The sequence below is a fragment of the Triturus cristatus genome, chromosome 2_2, assembly GCF_964204655.1.
Source record: "Triturus cristatus chromosome 2_2, aTriCri1.1, whole genome shotgun sequence".
Lineage (NCBI taxonomy): Eukaryota > Metazoa > Chordata > Amphibia > Caudata > Salamandridae > Triturus > Triturus cristatus.
Window position 1 is genome coordinate 578,612,575 of NC_140582.1, and position 21,865 is coordinate 578,634,439.

General features: G+C 42.1%; 1 protein-coding gene across 1 annotated transcript in view; it reads left to right on the forward strand.

Moving 5' to 3' along the window:
* The window catches only part of RXFP1 (relaxin family peptide receptor 1), a 1,268,256-nt gene that overhangs the window by 1,199,853 nt on the left and 46,538 nt on the right, over nucleotides 1–21,865 (forward strand). Inside the window, exon 16 of the mRNA XM_085641728.1 lies at nucleotides 3,305–3,715. Coding sequence (XP_085497854.1) covers nucleotides 3,305–3,715 — 411 coding nt within the window. The remainder of the gene's footprint in view (nucleotides 1–3,304; nucleotides 3,716–21,865) is intronic.

A 21,865-nucleotide genomic window follows, 5' to 3' on the forward strand; every position in this document is an offset into this window, starting at 1 on the left:
TGTACGCAAATTGTTTTTACTAGGATGCTTTGCTTTACACGACATAGATTGATAATAACACCACCAACATTAATGTGACAGGTGTGCCTGTTTTTCGCCACAGAGACGGTCAGTTTGTGGATGGATCTTTGCTACTGCCATCCTCAGATTTGCTCCACATCCAGAAATTCTAAAAGTGTTCACATCTAATATTCAGAGATAGTGATGTGTGTTTTCACTGTTGTAACACCGCAGCGCCCACTAATTTTACAGTGAATAATATCTGTGACATTCTGCAATTTCTCGTATGTGAGGACCTGCTTTAATCTAAAATAAACTTTTTTTATGGTTGTTGCATCAAACAAACACATTTCTCTGCAAATAGTAAAAGACTCTCTCACATCAATCACATTAAAAAGAAATGAAAAAAACTGTATTTACAAGAATCTGTTTAGGAATTATTCCAGGCCATTGGGGCAAAAACAGAGCTGTCACTATCAAGGGGCCCCCTGAAAGGCTGGATTGCAGTGCATGTAAATGAGTACTTTTGTAATTTAGGACAAAAACCTTGATGGGGCAAAGCATGCCAATACTTGTGAAACTGGGGCGCAACTAGACCTGAGCTTCGGGGGGGGCTAACACTCCCAGCCAGGGCTGGCCCTAGCACTGGTCGCACACAGTGCAATAGTCTTTTTTAGTGCCCTCTTCCCTATTTTCTCCTTCTCCATGAATTCCCGCACTACTACTCACCAACAACGCACCTCATCTCTCAATAGCACCTTTCTGACAAACATTGCATTTTTTATAGCGCTACTCATAGTTTACTCACACTCATTTCTTTGATCTGCATGGTACACATTAGTTGTAGCAGGCACATTAACCCTCTGCACTGTGTAGGTGGTAGGAGTGCCCATGTGAGTGCACGGTGAGGGGTGCGACTGTGAGAGTAGGACAGATGTTTTTCTCCCTATTTACGTATTGTATTTCAGTGATGGTACCTTGTCACCTTTTGGCACTTTGAAGCACTTCAAGATGATGCTAGAATACAAAAGAATGCAAACTGAGATGGAACTAGGTAAATGTAGACATTCATAGCAGGCAAACCGTGCATGGCGTGTTGAAGGTGGAAGCAGAGGACATGCATTGCAGTATAATCAGTGGAACTCAGGGTGTGGTTTATGTAAAGTGCCCTGCTGAAATTTAAGTGGTTAAAATCTAAGGTCCAAGCTCTCTTAGCGCAGAATTTGTAATTCTAGAATGGGCACAAACACTGTTTTCTGCAGATTCTGAAGTTACTGCAGCCCTGGAATGAGGCTATAAACAGGGGCATTGATACCACAGGAGATGCCTGTGTAATTTTAAGAGAATCGTTGACTCCGTTCTGGGAAGAGCTACGAGCTAACCGTCCCAGGACGGGGTTAATTCCTAGAGCTGAAATGTTCGTTGCTTTCGGTTTCATAACAGAAGAGACTCTTTGAATCCTACTGCAACTGAAGCATTTCAGCTCTAGGAATTAACACCGTCTTGGGACGATTAGTTCTTCAAAATATACAAAAAGCATGGGCACGTCTGCCCATCGATTTCCCCTTGCTCCCCCCTACAGCCCTCCGTTACCGCCGAACCCCTGGGCTGATTGGCTGCTGCTCCGTAGGGACAATGGAAAACAAAGGTAAGAGCTTAGGGTGGAGTGTGCAACCCCCCTGAGAGGGTGTCGCAACCTCCCCCCCACCTCCAGGGGGACGCGCATCACAGATTGAAGAACAGTGTGCTAGAGTTTTGACAATACTCACAAATATGTCAATTTGAAGCTATTCACCACATTCAGCAGGTGCCCTAGCTCGAAACACCCACAATCAACCACTGTGAAGACATTTTGTCACACCTAAAATTATGCAACACTGGTTTAATTTAGTATGAGAATCCATTAATGAGTGCAAATTCGCATTTTATGAATTTCAAATGTGAAACTATTTTCGCAAAGTGCTACTTAAATGCTCAAATAGTGTACTAAAGCTTATTGAACTTAAATTAAATACATTTAGATTCTTGTCTGAATACATTTTGGCTTTGAAGCTTTGTGAACAGAGTCTAGTATTTTATGGAAAGATAAAAGACATTAGAAAGATAATGAATGAACTGAAGGGCAGCAGAAAGAACACTTATATGATATCCAGCTAATAAACAATTGCTGGTCTCTCATGAACTCTTGTGAGGACATCACAGGCCACATAAACAAACTAATTTTGTTGTTGCAAGTGGTCTGATGTTGAGTTTGTAAGCACAAAAATACTTTTTGCAATGTACTAAACCCATCTCAGGAGTCAGTATCTCTAAAAATGGGTTTAGAAATGGATACTGAATTGCTATTTGGAATGGGTGTGCTGTAGGTGCCCATTCCACATAACAATTACTATCCATACAAATCAATAGTTTAGAATGAAAATACCAAAATTAACCGACCTGCAAATTGGCATGGTAACCCATTTGCAAAAGGAAAGTGATCCCCTTGGAATTCCCTTTCCTCTGTAAATTAAAAAAAATAGTAAGTTTGTTGGAGAGTACGCAGTGAACCACTGCCAACCCTCAAACAAAATTTTTTGTAAAGCAAGCTTTTCCTTTTAAATGCAATGCTATTTATTTTAAGGAAAATGGGCTGCTTTAAAAAAAATGCTTACTTTATTACAAGGTAATCACAAACATGGTGGTCTACTCACCCCAGCAGGCCATCATCCCTGTCATGGCACCCTATCAGAGGGAGTTGCAATTTGCTACCCACCTCATGAACTTTATTTCATAAGGTAGGTTGGATTGCGACCTACTCCAAATCTGAATTCAAATCTACATTTTCCAAAACGATCTATTTGTGCATTGGTCGATTAGGAAAATTATATATTGGTCGCTAAAACTCAGGTTACAAATTGCAACTAGTATTTTGCTGCCAGCAAATAGTGCATCTGGTCCTACGTTTCTTATCCATTGCATGTACTGCATCGTCTGGACAGAATCCCGGATCTTGGAAACCTCTGGTGAGATTGAGAATTGAGCTTGTCCACCCTACTTCAAGAAAAAAATTAAGACCATTTCAACAAGCCTTTCGCGAACCTGTCTTTGAATAGTGTTTTGTTCACCTGAGGTCTAGACTTGCCTTCTTTAATGTCCATCGAAATTAATCAGATTTTATACATGGAGGTGATATATTCTGTACATAGAAAATCAGTCCCAATCCTGTTTATTTTCATGCACCTTTTCAGAGATTTAATCCATAAATACAGATTGTAAAATTGTGTGATAATAACATCATATCTGCTATTATCTTTATCACCAGGTGCTGATTGTCTCATGGGAGTATATTTATTGGTAATCGGGTATTTTGACCTTAAATTTCGAGGTGAATACAACATGAATGCTCAAGCTTGGATGGACAGTACACAGTGCCGCTTGGTCGGCTCTTTGGCAATTCTTTCCACTGAAGTTTCCGTTTTGCTGCTAACTTACTTGACTTTGGAAAAATACATATGCATAGTCTACCCATTCAGGTGCCTGAAGCCGGGAAAGTGCCGGACAGTCACCGCACTGATTCTAATTTGGATTATTGGATTTGTGGTGGCTTTCATCCCACTAAGCAACAAGGACTTCTTCCAGAACTACTATGGTACCAACGGGGTCTGCTTCCCCCTTCATTCGGAGAAGCCGGAAAGCACAGCTGCACAGATCTATTCAGTCATCATCTTTCTGGGTAAGCAATGCTTCCTACTTAATGTCTTATTAGACTGCATTAGTATTTCTCCAAACAGCCAGGTGAGGTTTGGTTGAACTGATCTTTTTATAAGACTTCAGTATGTTAAACAATACATCCCTTTGAATACAGACGCAAGCCCCAGCAGCTCAGGGCAGCCCCCAAATATATCAGGGGCCCCAATCTGCCCCAATGCCATTGTATCTCTTTGATATATTCTAGACTCAGGGGCCCCTCCTCCCATTCTGCAGGGGGGTCCTCATCATTTTACGTTACAACACTGCACACAGGGCGATGTACTCCCTGGCGAGACATGCTGGTCTTCCACACAGTCTACTCATCCAAGATGCCTATTCTAAATCACCCAGCTTTGGCCTCTACTGCCAATAAGTCAGTATGTGCTAACTTTCACAACCTGGCTTCACTACACTGGGTTGTTCATTTCTAGACGCTAGCTTCCTCACACTACAGCAATTCAAGGCGTTCTGTGAGACTCATGCTCTAGATCTCTTCACATACTTCAGATTAGGCCATTGTGCCTCAGTTCATGGGAGAGCCTCAGGAGTTTGTTCAGGTGACACAGATGCACAGGGCCGGACTAGCATTAGCGGACATTGTGTGTTGGCCCGGGAGGCTGGAAGGGTGGGTACCAGTTTTGGAGAGGGGAGTGCCGTTTTTGTTAACGGGTGAGCGTTTATTCAGTGGTGTTGCAATATCAGCCCCCAGTAACAAAAGCAGCAGTGCTGGGGTCAGTTCTGTTAAGCAGCAGTGCTTCCTTTGCATTCCCCCACCCCCAGGGTGGGGGCTGGTCCGACAATTGCCAGGGCAGCTTTGGGTTCCCAGTCTGGCCCTGAATCTCTCCTTGTGTAATAGGGGCTGGGTGTCGCGATTGTATAAAATGACAGAAAGTCTGCTCTCTGTGGGAACAATGGGGTGTGGTGGACCTGGGCAGTGGTGGCTGGTGAATTTTGAAAGTGGTGAGGCGTAAATCACTGCCCACATTTCTAATACAAATGAGTGCAGCAATTAATGCAGTGCAGAGAGTGCAGTGAGTGTCTGGCCCATATAAAGTGGATTCTGCAACTCCGTGACATTTTTGAATGGGAAACACATTGGCATGCAGGGCATTGTATGGCACTTTGGAAACTGATTGACCAAATAGCTGTAGGTTGTACAAGCAATGTGAAATGACATCCTTAGACTATTCCAGTACAACATATTTTTTTCCCAGAAATGTTTGTGGTGTCTGCCCACATCCACCCAAAAAAATTAAAACAATGGAGGGTAAACTACACAATTTCTCTAATACAAAATATAAAATGCTATTTTAGTTGCTCATTTCCTGACAGCAGTGATGCAAGCTTTACTCAACACACAGATACAGCATGTACAGTAATAAATCCAGTATCTTTCACATACACAATGTTTAGGCAAAATCAGTAACAGTTCAAGCTTCCCTTATACACAGAACAAAGTTGGCACAAGCAGCAGCAGTGCAAGCTTCCCTCACATGCTATAGCAAGCTCCGCTCACTAATACAGAATGTTTCACAAAGGCAAAAGCAGAGTACTCTTAACTAGTCTTGCAAAGAGAAAGGTAGTGTTCAAGCAGCAGTGGAAAAGTTCCTTAAAAATCACAGAAGAAATGCAGTACTGGTAACAGACCTGCCGGAAAAGATTTGGAGATATTGTTGTTGTCATATAAAGAAAGTTACCATAAATCAAAGGAATATACTTATACATTTTAATTTTATAAATAGAGTATACTACACCCCAAATGGATCAGCTGGCTCCCCTGAGTGTGTCAGATGCTCCACAAATCCTTCTGATTTTATGCACCTGGGCTGTCCCCTCCATTCCGTGTGTTTTTGGGCCGACGCGACCCTCACAATTGATGAGATAGCAAACACTAAGCTTGCCTGGATGCTCCTCCGTTACTTTTGGGTTATGTTGCTGATATTCCACATGCAAGAAGAAAGATGATGGCAATATTACTAGTGCTGGCCTGGTGGCCTGTTGCCTGAGAATGGCTGAGGGGGCCCTTACCAAGGCACCCAGTTTGGCTTCATGGTGTTGTATATTGCAATGACAGAGCTGAGATGTACGCATCGCTACAAGCTCCAAGAATTAGGCCTAGGCATATCTGGGTGAGGGCGTGCCAAGAATAATATGGTGCAGATACTGAATGCAGATGAAGACCCTTCTACAGTGGACTCAGCACACTGAATATTGAATTAACCTCAGCAGCTAATCCTTTGTTTAAAGTCTAGATGGGATATGAGGGAGCTATCTTTGGATGAAGATGTCCATTCTATTCCTTTAAAATAAAGTACTGGATTCAGGCACTCTCAATGCGAGTGATGCACATGTAACAATGTAACATGTAACAATCCATCTGTATTTCACGTCATATCGGACACATTTTTTTTTTTTTACTTTGGTTTATGTCTTTTAGTCATATGTTTGTATGGATTGTTATTTTACATATCAAAATTAATAAAAAGATTATCAAATGATTAAAACAATGCGCAGTGGCTACATTAAACCTGTTACCAGTTACACGGTATATACATCATATGTTAATAATAACATTTATTAAATAGCTTATACTTTCCAGGGAACAAAACGTGTGTACTGTCTTGGAGATTTTTCGATGTAACGATTTCCTACCTTCATCTCAATGTCCTTCTTCCAGCTATCAAATCAGCCGCTGTATTTAGTAGCTTTCCACAAAAGAGAAGTTTCTCTATCCATTGATATCACCATTGTCTCAGGAAGAATAAGAAACAAAGCCTATCAGAAGCATGAGTTATTTGTGAAACAGTGTCCATTTGCGACAGAGCTTTGGGGATACATGACAATTCGTTTCAAACTGGATTAAACCTTTAATGTTTTTTATGTATCTTCAGGCAATGAATGACATAGTTTTGCTAATGAAATAGAATGTTCAATGCACCTAGATACACACACCTCAACCCATCGCGATTTTATTAGTGACTGGCCGTAGTAAGACTAAAGACATTGGGATAACCCCTTCTTTTTGCAGATGTTTCTGTTAATAGCACCTTTGTAACAGTTCCTGGCATTGTAGATGTCACCTACATTACAAGAGACCATACAGATGCCGCAGCCAGACTCGCCCGTATCCCCCTAGACGAACCCTCATCACCCCCTACCTCAGGGAACTCCACTGGCTCCCTGTAAGGAAAAGATGCCAGTTCAAGCTCCTGACCCATGCATATATGACCCTACACAACTGTGAGCCCGTCTAAGTGTGTGCCCGTGACGGTCCTGAGGCGAAAAGCCGGGACTTCAAATTTGTACTTTGCTTCATTTGCACAAACCCTGTTTTTAAATGCGTGGTAAATCGACAATATTGTCAACAGACATAGCGCAGCACTAACTTGCCTACTTTTGACCTGCTATTCAGTCTCTTACCCCGCCGCAACCGATTAGGTGTTGCATGGGGGCTAGTTCTCTAGCGGTCACCGTCTTGGGTGAGGACGAGGGCGAGCAGACTAGTGCTGGGCACCTCCCGCCCTTGTAGGATATAAAATGGTTCCCCCACCTAGGAGGCACAGCAGACGGGCGCAGCAGGTGCGCCGGATGTGCGCTGAAGTCTCGCCAAAGGCAAGCCCGTCTGCACCCGTCCGCGACGGACGGGGACCGGGGGCCACATCCCCTACCCAAACGACTAGCGATACCCCAGGAGAGACGAGCTGCCTTATTTCTTATTCCAGTAGTGAGCTTAGGAGTCTCAACAGTACAAGGGTAAGCAAGTCTGCACTATGTGCACGAATGGGACCATTAAACACCATGGGCCCTTTCTGCTGCCATAACTGTAGATGGGAGAGTGACACCTGGCATGATCCCACTCCGATAAACATCCCAAATCTTGCCCTCAAATGCATCTACCTTAACGCTAGATCCCTACCCAAACACGCGACGGAGATATGGGACATACTGACCGATCTTAAACCCGACTTGGCCTTTATAACAGAGACCTGGCTTGACAACCATAGCACCCCCGATGTCGCAATAGCCCTTCCAGCTGATTACAAAATACTTCATTTAAATAGAGTGAAGACAAGAGGTGGAGGGGTAGCTTTGCTATTTAAGGACTCCCTCACCTGTAGACAAGAGGTGATCACACAGGCCAATAGCCATGAAGCAATGGCATTTTCAGTGTCTATAAACACCAACATTCTATTTGGTGGAGTGATAATTTATAACCCCCCGGGCAGTACGTTAGACTTTAGTGCCCAGCTTCTTGCACAAATCATGCCAGTCTGTCTTAAAAACAAAAATATCCTGCTGATAGGGGATTTCAATATACACTACGACAATAGCAACAATCCCCTAACTAAACAGCTACTGGAGGATATGGAAATTCTACAGCTGACTCAGAGAATTGATCAGCCTACACACATGGCAGGACACATATTAGATCTGATGTTCTCTAACATAGGAGCCATTGACATCAACGAGATAAAATCAATGATATGGACAGATCATTTTATGATTGTGTTTTCCATTAACCTATTTACTAAACACTCCAAACTACCGGCCTCAGCAGCAGTAAAAACAAAGAGCTGGAAAAACTTTTCTGTAGAAAAATTCCAGCAACATTTCACACATGTAAACACAGGAATTACTAACACTAACGACGAAATAGAACTACTCCAGAACAACATTAGGAGCGCACTGGAACATTGTTCAGCACCACACTCCAAACACGAACGTAAATCCACAATATCAGAGAAATGGTACGGATCAGAATTAAAGTCATTGAAAAGGAAATGCACATTATGTGAACATAAATGGAGACTCAATAAAACCCAAGAAACTAGAGCCACATACAAAAGAGAACTTACACTTTATAACAAAGCTATTAGGAAAGCGAAGAAAGAATATTTCTCACGTAGAATAACAGAAAATAAAAACTCATCGAAAGAACTATTTAAAATAGTCAAAGAACTATGTAGCCCTGCGAGTCTCTCATTAGATTTCACTCCTTCGCAAGAAGGCTGCAACAAAATAAATGAATATTTTTGTGAGAAAATAGACACAATTTATGCCTCTTTCTCCAATATTGAACTGGAACATACAGAACCCCATGTTCCATTCACAATTCAGGCTAGCTGTCCCAGTTTCGGCCCCTTCTCAGAGGAGGAGGTGGGCAAAGTTATGTTAGAAGTAAAATCAGGCTCCCCATTGGAACCATGTCCACATCATACCTTCTCGCAACTAACTCCAATAATCTGCCCGGCCGTAACAAAAGCATTTAACCTCTCTCTAAACTCCGCTGCAATTCCAAAAATCTGGAAAAACGCCACAGTCACCCCTTTATTAAAAAAAGCAGGTTCTGATGTTAATAACCCGGCAAACTATCGGCCTATATCACAATTACCCTATTTATCTAAAGTATTAGAAAAGCTAGTAAACAGGCAGTTGTCCAATTTCCTGGAAGCCAATGATCTACTAGATATCTCTCAAACAGGGTTCCGGAGCAATAACAGCACCGAAACAACACTCCTGGCAGTGATGGATAACATCAGAACTCAGGTAGATCGGGGGAAAACGGTCGCCCTGATATTATTGGACCGCTCAGCGGCATTTGATACCATACCACACAATCGGTTACTGGAAATTCTTGCAGCAAAAGGCATCCGGGAAAATGCTTTAGGGTGGCTACAGTCTTTTATGCAAAATAGGACACAATCAGTACGGATGGGTGATTTTTCATCCCCTCCCCAAAACATCAAGTATGGGGTCCCACAAGGGGCCTCACTGAGTCCGACTTTGTTCAATGTGTTTGTCTCCTCGTTGGCTGAAACAGGAAGAAAGTGGGGTGTCGATATCTGTTCCTATGCAGACGACACCCAACTGATGATCACATTGGATGAGGAGGATGACCCAAAGGACAGGTTACTAAATTGCCTCACGAAACTAGCCAATTGGATGCATAGCCACTGTCTTAAGCTAAATGCAGATAAGTCCGAAATACTGTTGCTCGGCAGACATACACAGCTATGGGACAGCAGCTTGTGGCCCACAACCTTGGGCACCCCCCCCCCCCCAGGCCGACAATGACGGCTAAGAATCTAGGTGTGACACTAGACAACACTCTGAGTATGAAAACCCATGTATCAATAATCTGTAGTAAAGGCTTTGCATTACTGAAAATGCTCAGAAGAGTCTTTCCATGGATTCCTACTGAGTGCAGAAAGATCCTGGTCCAGTCTCTACTAATGAGCAGGCTGGACTATGGAAACTCCCTGTTCGTGGGAATGGCTGACTATCTCTTTTCCAAATTACAGGTCGTACAGAACGCTGCGGCAAAGGCAATCTGCAACAAAAGAAAATACGACCCAGCCAAGAGCTGCATGAGAGAGCTGCACTGGCTGCCAATGAGACAAAGAGCTACATTTAAGCTACTGTGCATAACGCATAGAGCACTGCACAATACAGGCCCACGTATTTTAAAAAACAAAATCAAATTCTATGCCCCATCCAGGAATTTACACTCCCAAACAACAGCAAGAGCAAGAACTACCCGTGTGAAGACAGCAAGGATGGGCGGACGGGCCTTCTCCCACCTGGCGGCGACCAGCTGGAACGAGCTGCCTGTGAATCTTAGATAAACAGACAGCCATCTGTCCTTCAGGAAACATTTCTCTTCCCCAAGCCTGATTAAAATAATGACTCTGTTATCTGCCTACCACTCACTACTGACACTATGGCGCCGTGATATCCTACTTAGGATGATTGTTCGCGCTTTATAAGCACTATTAACATATTAACATTAACATTAACATTGAACCACCGCCTGAACTTCCATCAGCCCACCAGACACCTCCACTCCATGTCCCTTCCTCTAACCCTCAACTATGGATCTCCCCATCTCTTTCAGAGTTCTGATTGTCACAGGAGGCCTGGCTATTCAGCTAATCAACTGGACCCTGCCAGTGCATGGATACCTTCATTGGTGACAAGAAGCGCTCTACAAATCTACTGATTGATTGATTGATTGAATGATTGATTGTTTGAAGAGAGTGGATTACTTACCTCTCAGTGCTTGCACACAGGATCGAAGTTCAATGGCAGAATATTTAGCCATGCATTTGCCAGTCAAGTAAACACCCCAATTTGTTTCCAAAATACTGAATGCATAAAATTTTATTAGTTGTATTCGGGTGTGTTAAACAAGAAAAAATCTCTTCCCACTGAATTACCTGTTTACATAATTTGTTGGCAAAAGCAGAACCTTTTCAATACCATTTAGATGATAGTCAGGTGTAAGGACACAATTGTAGTGCTCCTGCTGTACATTAAACTTATGTCAGTCACCTATTACACCAATTGTCTAAACTGTTAGTAGAAATATAGGGGGCTATTATGATGGCGGAAGGACCACCACCGCCAGGCGTGCGGTGGTGATCCGTCCACCATCAAACGTGGATTGACCGCCCGCCAGATTAGGATAGCGGGCGGATCCAAACTGTGACTGTGGCAGACGCAAAGACCGTCCGCCACAGAACCGCCTCAGGCAATCGGACCGATTGCCTGCCAGAGCGGTCTGCATGCATAAAATGGTGGCAGTGCCTAGCAGGCACCGTCCAACATATTATGATGCAGGCTGTGATCCAGCCTTTAAATGACGGCAAAACCGTCATTAAAAGGCTGGCGGAGGTTCTTTTCGGAGGCCCGTTGCGGGCCCCCAATGTGTTGGGGGCAGGTGTATGTGCAATGGGGGTACTCATGGTAGCCCCCTACTGAAATGCACAACATGCTCTTTTAACATCAAGGCAGGTGCTGCTGTCAGCAGCACCCGCCGCAATGTTAAAATGCAAAATGCGACCGCCAAAGTGGCGGTCGCATCCTAATTTGGTGTGCGGAACCGCCGCATGTATTGCAGATGGTCCGGTCCCCACCACGATGGCGGACGAACTCCAGTCCATCCGCCATCGTAATCGACCCCATAATTATTAAATGCCTCCTTCTGAGTATCTTGGAACTACTGTACCTTGTGTTATTTCCCCCCTACAACGATTATACCACCTGATTCTGACCCCTATTCATGGCTGAAAATAACTGTTTATGCCTGCCATGAATTGTCAGAAGATGTCTGGTATGTGCAAATGGATTTAAAACTGCAAATGTCTCCTTCATGAGTACAGAGAAATCTATAGTCACGAATCCCTTTGAAGTGGCATTCCAAGTCATGATTATCTGTTTTCTAGACTGTCCTAGAAATGCAGAGTTCAGTTTTCTAGACTCCTGGCCCTAAGGGTTCAGTCAATGTGACAACACGAGACAGACAAGCAGTTGGACTACAACCATCCAACAAACAGTGCTTAATTTGAGCTGGTGGTTGCTGCCTGCACTTATTTTTGGAGACTGGCACTTTATTTTCTACAAAAGAGAGCAAGAGATGGAAAAATAAACAAAGTGGAAAGACGTAGAAGAAAAAAGACAGAAACACCGTCATAAAAGGAGAAGCAGAAGCTTGCTTGATCAAGACAGCGAATGTCTGGCAGTGGATTAAAGAGGCCTGAGGTGAATGCAAGACTAAGCAGCCTTGGTATCCAGTGCGACAAAATGTAATAGCACTGGCTGTGGGTTTCATAGCAATCTTTGGGTACTGGCACTCATTCCATTACAAACTAAGCTCTCCCCACAACCCACTGACAATATGTGTGTGAGATGTGTTACAGGTAGCAATCAATCTCATGAGACATTATATAGTTAGTGGAACCCCATATCCTTTTTTATTGATGAATAAATCACTCAAGAACACTGGAAAATGAGGAATCCATTTTAAAGATTTAGTTTCAAATCAAAATCTTAATCTAGTGCACATGAAATGAATTATAACTATAATAAATGTAAATAAAATGACAACAGCAAAGTTTACCAAAAGCTTGAAAAAGAGGATATACTCCAACATGATTGCTGTTATACATGTATGAAACATGAGATCAGGTAATCCATTTATAAACGTCAGTCTCTATTTTCTTTGTAATTGGTGACTTGTGATGCACTCAGTCGCCAATTATAAAGATGAGGCGCAATAACTTGAATATTCTAAGTTATTACAGTCGAGTTCTGATGTCACAATGCCTGCACCCAGCAGCGAAGATGAAAGGTAGGTCAGGTCACAGAGCATAATTAATGCAGCTGTTTAAAGCAACAAAGGGAACATTGCATTTATTCTTCTGCTCTATTTGTCTCGCTTAGCAAGCAGAGAGAGCCTGTTTTTTTTGCACTCATGAGATAGTTAGAGAAAAGCTAGAGTCTTTCTGTATGTTTCTACACATTCCAAGCTACTGCAGCTTTTTTCTTTAAAAAAACAGACTTGCACTGAACAGTTTCTAATATTTGTTGCAACAAATATCTAACCGGTATGTTTGCAAACATACTCGTTCTTTCATATGACAGAGATATGCACCAAGGTTTTAAGTGGTTTGTGAGAAAGGTGATGGTTTGACTGTATTATATGCGAAAAACTACCCTCTGGTGTACATGATAAGGATATTGCAAGTTACATCTGAGTTCCATAACCTTATAGAGGAACTCGGCCTTCAGCCTTGTTCCTCTCTATGGTTATTGAACTCCTCAGTGACTTGCACTATTCTTATAAGTATGGTAGGGGCTGCTTTATCTCGAATATAGGAATACGTTTATAGCAATTTTATCCCAATTCTGCTGCTTCTCAGCACAAAGCTAATATTAGCATAGCAGAAAATAAAAACTATTTCAAGTTTCCAATTTCTCACACTCATACGTGTTTCTTATGTTCAGTATAATAGCAAGGCTTTCATTTCTTGTTTTTCAAGGCCAGCCTGTCCTGCTATTGGTGCAGATCAGAGCCTCCGAATCCCCTCTACTTCCACGGACAGAATGATTTCACAGTCACACACGCATACACACATCATACGCTGGTGGGGCCCATTACACTAACATTCACCCTAAATCAGACTATCCGTGCCCTGTAAAGGAGAAACACCTTTCACATATGCTCTATCTAATCTGCCTGTACTTTGAGGTCAATGCGACCCGCTAGTTGCTTGTAGATCTATTAAAATACATTTCAAAGAATACACAATAATAATCAATAAACATGACCAGAAATAACCACCCGAGACAGGAATTCAAACAGATTGTTCATTTATCTAAAATTTCAAGAAAAGCCAATCAAAATACAAATTTCATTCCTCTCATATTTACCTATTCTTGTCTAAATGTCAGATCCTAAGTCAGAACCAGTCCTCTGTAGAAGTATTAGAGTCTTCTGTCGTCATGTAGAGTCGTCGTCCTCTCCGTCAGCATAGGGACCTCGCATCATCAGCTCGGGAAGAAGTGGCGCTAGACCTCTCTAGTCTACTATTATTTATACTAAAACTTACATTCTATAAAGTAACATTTCTTTATTCAGAACGGATGAATGGCGGAAATAATATCATCTTGGTACTTTTTCGATATACTACGGGTTGTTCTCACGCATAGATTGTCCCAAATAATGAATAGCAGAATTGAACGTCCAAGACTAATTTGCTACTTTTAAGGATGTTTCTACTAGGTGAATTTGTTTCGAAAATGGGTTCATATTGAGTTCGTATCAACTTTTCCGTCTTTCAGGGGCTTTTGGCAGATGTCCCAGACTTGTCATCATGCTTATGGCTTTTCAGTTCATCGGAGGTGCAAGGTCACAGGCAGAGCGAAGCCTTTCTGTAAATTTCCAGCAACTCCAATGCAGGCTGCGGGTGGTGGCCATTTTATGGCAGGCCACAATGGACAATTTTAAGCAAAGTAGACATAAAACAGAATTACTGCATAGAAATGATTATACAGTGTTATTCCCCTGCTAATACCCTTATGTGTGTGTATTTATCTAGATATCAGGTTGAGAGTGGATCACTGGTCCTGAAAGAACCAAGGTTAGCATCAACAGTTCAGGGACTGTTAAGAAACCCTCAATCACGTTTATCGCAGGTGGTATTTCAGCGGTATGTTCGATTATCCGCTTGTGCTTAACAACGTGACAGCATCATCATCGGGTTACTGTGTGCTTCCTCCACCCGGAGGTTTTTGCCTCTGGTTTTTTCAGTAGTGATCGTAGTAGTGAAAATATACAACCGTGTGTGGTGAGGTGATCTACGTGAGTGTAAGTTAAAAAACTCGTAAAACCAGTCAATAATTTTAATAAAACTGGGTTCGAGTTTGTTAAAAACGCTTTTCGTGCAGAGATAGACGCTTTAGGGTCTAGTGCACTATGTGAAAATGTCCAAAAGAGAGGTGGACATGTTTCAGCCCTATCTCGTGCCCCTAAGGGTCAGGTGGGCTTTCATCAGGACCTAGTGTAAGTGTGGAGGACCCTAATATTCATGGGTCTCTCTTTCCCGGTATACCGGGGAAAGAGAGGCGGCGGCAGAACAAGTCACAAACTTCCCAGCGCAAGAGCGGGAATTAGCCTCCTGTACCCGATGGTTTCCTCAACTTGAGTAAACAAGGTTCAAATTGAACTTTTTTGTGTTGGTTGGACAAATCACTCCATCCTTTTCAAGGAGTCCCATGAATATTAGGGTCCTCCACACTTACACTAGGTCCTGATGAAAGCCCACCTGACCCTTAGGGGCACGAGATAGGGCTGAAACATGTCGACCTCTCTTTTGGACATTTTCACATAGTGCACTAGACCCTAAAGCGTCTATCTCTGCACGAAAAGCGTTTTTAACAAACTCGAACCCAGTTTTATTAAAATTATTGACTGGTTTTACGAGTTTTTTAACTTACACTCACGTAGATCACCTCACCACACACGGTTGTATATTTTCACTACTACGATCACTACTGAAAAAACCAGAGGCAAAAACCTCCGGGTGGAGGAAGCACACAGTAACCCGATGATGATGCTGTCACGTTGTTAAGCACAAGCGGATAATCGAACATACCGCTGAAATAACACCTGCGATAAACGTGATTGAGGGTTTCTTAACAGTCCCTGAACTGTTGATGCTAACCTTGGTTCTTTCAGGACCAGTGATCCACTCTCAACCTGATATCTAGACATTTGTAAAAGAAGCTGAGTGGGTCGCAACCCCTTCTTTCTCCCTCCTCTTGATTCATATGTGTATTTATCTAGCCATTTGCGACATTAAAAGCCATTAATGCATATTAATTATAAGCGCAAAACACCATAACATCACATAAGCAACAACGTTTTCTGTCAGTTTGCTCACCAACTTAGTTCACTTGTTATTTAGCCATGCAATAGCATTCCCACATGTAATTCTCTTGTTAATAAGGTTGATTAGACGACATTTGACAAACTTTTAATACTTAATGATTAATCAGTAGTACTTTTAGTTATAACATGCGAAAATGAAACAGATATTCGGTTTTAGAGTAAAAACCCTGCTCCATCAATCCCCCCTTTGGTGATATATAATCACCACAAAAATCAAAACCCCAAAAATCAATTTAGTTTCCCCTTTTGGAAGAATTTGAAAATATCTTCTTGTTCTTGTTTTTAGACCCTAGTTTCCATCTCATCTTCTTTTTTAGTTTCTATATACATGCTTTCTCTTAGCTTTTCTAGTTCTATTTCTTGTGGATCTCTTTCTGATTTCTTTTGTCTCTTTTTAACATTTTCTTTTGTGATTTTCTTTTTATTTCTTCTATATCTACAACACATACATCCTAATCTAAGGATCAATAATGCAACTATTACACAAGTTAATGGAAATAATATCTTACCAAATATGGTACTACCTATTTTAGCTACAAAGTTCTTAATAGCAATCATCTTGTTAGCCATTTTAGTCCAGATACTTTCAGCTTCCAGTGGTACTAATTCTTCATGCAAATCAGTAATATTTTTATGTAAACTTTTAGATCTTTACTTTCGTCTGGAATGTAAGTGCAACAATGTTGAACTTTCAGCATTCCACAGACTCCACCCTCTTTTGCCAAAAGAATGTCAAGGGCAAGTCGATTTTGCATTGCCATAGCACGCAAAGCAACCATTTCTGTATTAACCAAAAGAAAGCCTCCAGCGGTGCTTGTTGACAAGCGATCCACCACTGTTGACAGCTTCCGAATGCCAAATGCATTCAAGGAAATTCCCACTGCTGGAATTAAAGCTCCAAAAATATCTCCTACAATTTCTGTCCATGTTTCTCTTCTATAACGTGTTAATGTGTTAGAATGTTCAGCATCATCTACTCTATCCATGTGAAAAATCTTTGGAAAGACCAGGCCAACATAACATGTACCAAACCAATGGTCAGGCAAACGGTAATAAGCCTTGTTCCCACAAATATAATACACTCCCGGAAAAACTGGATCTTCTCCTCCTCTAAATCCCCATCCGGTTGCAATAAAGTATGTATCATGGCACTCACTAGTCCCTATGAAATAATAATCATATTGGGATCTCTTCCTGGTAATGCACAGTTTCCCTTTCTTTGGGGCATCTATAGCCATAGTTGGACTGGCTCCATTTTTCAACTCCTTTTCTTTCTCAATATCCCACATTGTGTCACTCATTTTATGCCCTTCAGCTTTCTTGTGCATGTTCAATCTTCTTCTTTCAACCATGTCTAGAAAATTCTTCTCTTCTCCTTTCAGACTGCAAGTTAAATTATTTCTAAAAACATAGTCTAATGTTAATTCTTTGGTTTCTAGAAAAATCTCACCTAAAGTGTTAGCATCCTTTGCAGGATTCAGTGCTTTATTCATAGGCAACTGCCCAAGAATATTATCTATATTAGACATATTGTAATCTAATTTCCCTAACTGATAAAATATACTAATCAACACACTACAGGAAATTCCATGCGTAGCCGGAAGATGATGATAAGTCACTCCTTCCGAAACAGAGGCAGGTAATTGCATGCAGACGTAGCAATCCCTTACTTCCATTGTCTTTACGTACTCATACAACAATTTAGAAAAAACATTGCTAGAAAAATCGTTAATTGACCTATCTTTATGTATATGTACATTACTAGTTCTAGTTGGAACTACTTTTAATGGACTCTTCCCTATATTAGTCTTGTTCCCAGTATGACCTACTAAAGTGTCTATAGTGACTCTAAATGAAATCAGTAGAGCAAGCACGCTCCAGAGCAGCATTAATAAACCTGTACAGCAGCAGCACATTTTGCACCATCTTTTCAGAAAGGTACATCTACTTTTATTCTCAGTGTTAACCATTTTGTTAATTTGACCGTGTCTTTTGACTTAGCCTCTTCTACTCCTCTACTGAACTTTTAAGGGCAGCGAGTACCCAACAGGTTATTACAATCTACTAATTTTTAGTATTTCTTCTTCTTCTCTTCTCCAAGTGATTTCTCTTGGATTCACTCAATTTGGATTATCATCACTTTTCACTGTCTCTTCATCATCATCGAACTGTATCAGGTCCTGAACATTCGTCTCTTCTCCAATGTCGGACAAGATAACTCTCAGGATTCCCACAGCTTCTTCTTCAGCAACCTCCTTCAGTAAAGCCTCCTCTGGACTTCCTTGGCTGTCCGCCTCTTCTCCTTGTTCAGGCAGTGCCACGTACGTCCATTCCGGTGACTTGTACCTCTGGTTTGGTTTTCTTATTCTTTTTGCTCTTTCAGGTATCTTTGTTTCTTCTTCTTTGGTTGGGTTTTGACTTGACACTTCGTTCACCTGCTCAGCTCTCGACGAATTAACTCGTGTCAGTCTGTACCTCAGTCTCTTTATCTTATTTGGCCAAAGATCTCCTTTAGCATTTCTCTTTTGCTTTCCTTATTTATTGTTTCTTTCTCCAAGCCAAGTTCTCTTTCTCAGAACTCGTCCTCCATGTATCTCATTATCACTTTCATCAGACTCTGTTTCAGTTGCTACTGGTTCGCTAACAGCTTTCTTTTCTTAAACAGTCTCTTTTTCTCCAACAGTTTCTTTTTCCACCAATTGAGATTTCCCTATTTCTGTCCCTCCTCAGGTCTCCGACACGCAATCTTCTTGCTGTCTACTTGTCCCTTCACCTAGCTTGTGGTTGTTCTTCCCTACACCTCCTCTGGGTTTTTCCGCAATCTGTCCCTCTCTGTCTTTGTCTGTCCCTTTTTCTTCAGTATTTATCTCAGGTGGAACTTGTCCAATTCCCTCATGCGATTCAGGTGTCTCTTCTGTTGGAATGTTCTTTTCTTTTCTTTCCTTCTTTTTGTGTTGGTCACTGTCAATTGGAACCTCAGGTAATTCTTCTGAGTCTGAGCTTGCTTCTGCAGTTTGCACTGTTCTCTTCAGAACCTCTTCTGGTGGGATGAAAGCTTCTCTTGACTCACTTTCTCCACTTTCAGGATTCTTTTTCCTTCTTACTGCCTCACTGTCTGCATCATCACTGGAGTCTGATTCTTCAAAGTATTCTTTTCCAGTACCATCTCTTGGATTTGGAACTCTCAGTGTGTGGCTTGCATGTATCCAATTCTTCACACCAGCACACTTCACAGCTGTCGTTGTAGTCAAGATCACTTGTCTTGGTCTTCCCCACCTTGGAACCAGGCAATTCCTTCTTCTGTGGACTTTTATCCTTACCCAGTCCCCTGGGCTCAGATCATGGGCTGGTTTCTTTTCAAGTGTGGTGGCGTCTTCTCCAACCTGGTGAAACACAGAATGAACTGCGTCAGCCAGGCCTTTGCAGTAATTCAAAATCATGTCATCAGTTATTGTCATCAGCTTGTTCACTGGTACATATGCATGCCTCATAGCACGTCCCATGATAATTTCATGTGGACTCAAACCTGTTGTTCTGTCTGGAGTAGACCTAATGGTCATCAGGACTAGAGGCAAGACATCGGGCCATTTCATTCCTGTGGCTAAGCACATTTTGCCAATTCTGTTTTTAATAGTACCGTTCATCTGCTCAACAACCCCAGAAGCCTCTGGTCGGTAAGCACAATGCAACTTCTGCTGTACACTCAATGCTTCACAAATTAGACCCATGATTTCATTATAAAAATGTCCTCCTCTGTCTGATTCAATGGTTACTGGGAACCCGTACCTTGGGATGAACTCTCTTAACAGTAATTTTGCCACTGTTATCCCATCATTTCTTCCTGTTGGGTACGCCTCCACCCACCTTGAGAACAAACAGACCACCACCAGGACATACCTCAACCTGTTGACTGGGGGCATTTCAATGAAGTCTATCTGCATTCTTGTGAAGGGTCCTCCCTCCCTGCCTATTGTTCCTAGGCTCACCACTGTTTTCTTTCCAGGATTGAATTGCTGACATATCAGACATCTCTGGCAGAGGCTTTCTGCTATCAGTCTGAACTTTGGACTGTACCAGGTTTGCTTAAAGGCTCTTATCATAGCATCCCTCCCCAGGTGTCCTTGGCCATGATACATCCTTGCCATTGTTGACAACATGCTGTTTGGCATGACTGGTCTTCCATCCCTATAGACCCACACATGATCTTTTTCTCTAGGTGCACAACCTGCCTTCATTCAATCTCTCATTTCATCATCTTCTGCCTCATCCTGCAGCTGTTTTACTTCCTCCCATGTCCCCACTTCATTAGTAAACATTAATGAACAAGAAGACATTTCCCATTCTTTGCTCCTGTTAATTGAGTGTTTGTTCCTTGCACAATATTGTGCTATGTCATTGGCAAACTTGTTACCAACTGTTACGAAATCGTCACCATGACCATGAGCAGCACATTTTACAACTGCTAGTTCTTTAGGCAGCTGTATCGCCTCTAGCAGTTTTCCAACCACTTCAGCATTCTTTATGGGAGTTCCACTTGAGGTCAGGAAACCTCTTTGTAGCCATAGCTGGCCAAAATCATGGACAACTCCGAAGCCATACTGGCTGTCAGTCATCACAGTCACTCTCACACTTCTCCCAATCTTGCATGCTTTTGTCAGTGCCACCAATTCTGCCACCTGAGCGGATTTAACTCCTTTCAAGGGTGATGCTTCCACAACTTCCGAAACTTTGCACACAGCATATGCAGCACTCAACACTCCTTCTTCTGTTCTCAGACAAAATCCATCCACAAACAACACATGATCGCTTTCAGGCAGTGGCAGATCTCTTATGTCTGGTCTTGGCTTTGTGCAGTAATCAAGTACATCCAGGCAATCATGATCAACATCCTTTCTCACTCCCACACATTCAGCATCAGGCAACAGTGTCGCCGGATTCACATTCACACATCTCTCCAGACTTACATTAGTTGCACCAAGAATGACTTTCTCATATTTAGTCAGCCGACTATGAGACATGAACTGTGTCCGGCTCCTTGTCAAAAGGATTGCCACATCATGAGGTACGAATACCCGTACAGGGTATCCCATTATTATTCCCTCACTTTGTTCCAGACTTTTGCAGGTAGCAGCTACAGCTTTTAGGCAACCTGGCACACCCACCGCTACTGGGTCAAGAGTTGCTGAGAAATAGGCAATTGGCCTTCTCAGACGTCCATGTTTCTGGATTAACACTGAGAGTGCACATCCATTTCTCTCACTACAGTACAGCTCAAATTCCTTTTCATAATCGGGCATCCCTAGGGCAGGAGCTTCACAAAGTCTGTCTTTCAGCTCTCTGAATGCAGCCATTTCTTCTGGGTTTAGTTCTAATGGGTCTTTCACCTCACTTTTGGTCAATGTAATCAATGGTTTGGCAATCAGGGAAAAATTACTTATCCACTGACGACAGTAACCCACCATTCCCAGGAACATTCTCACCTCTCTTTGTGTCATTGGGGCTCTCATTCCCCTAATGATTTTGATTCTGTCAATAGTCACTTTTCTCAGGCATTTCTCAATATTGTGTCCCAGATACTGGACTTCTTTCTTACAGAACTGCAACTTGGCTGGAGATACCTTTAATTCTTCATCTGCCAAGTGATTCAGCAATGCAATGGTATCTACTTCACAAGGTTCACGTGTTTTTGATGCCACAAGTAGGTCATCAATATATTGGACCAAGACTGAATTTTCAGGCATTGTCAGACTTTCCAGAGATTTCTTTAGCAATTGATTAAATATTGAGGGGCTTTCTGTATAACCCTGTGGAATTCGGCACCATGCCAAAATCCGCTCTCCAAATCTAAAAGAAAATATTGGCTGGCTGTCATGATGCAATGGGATTGAAAAGAAAGCATGA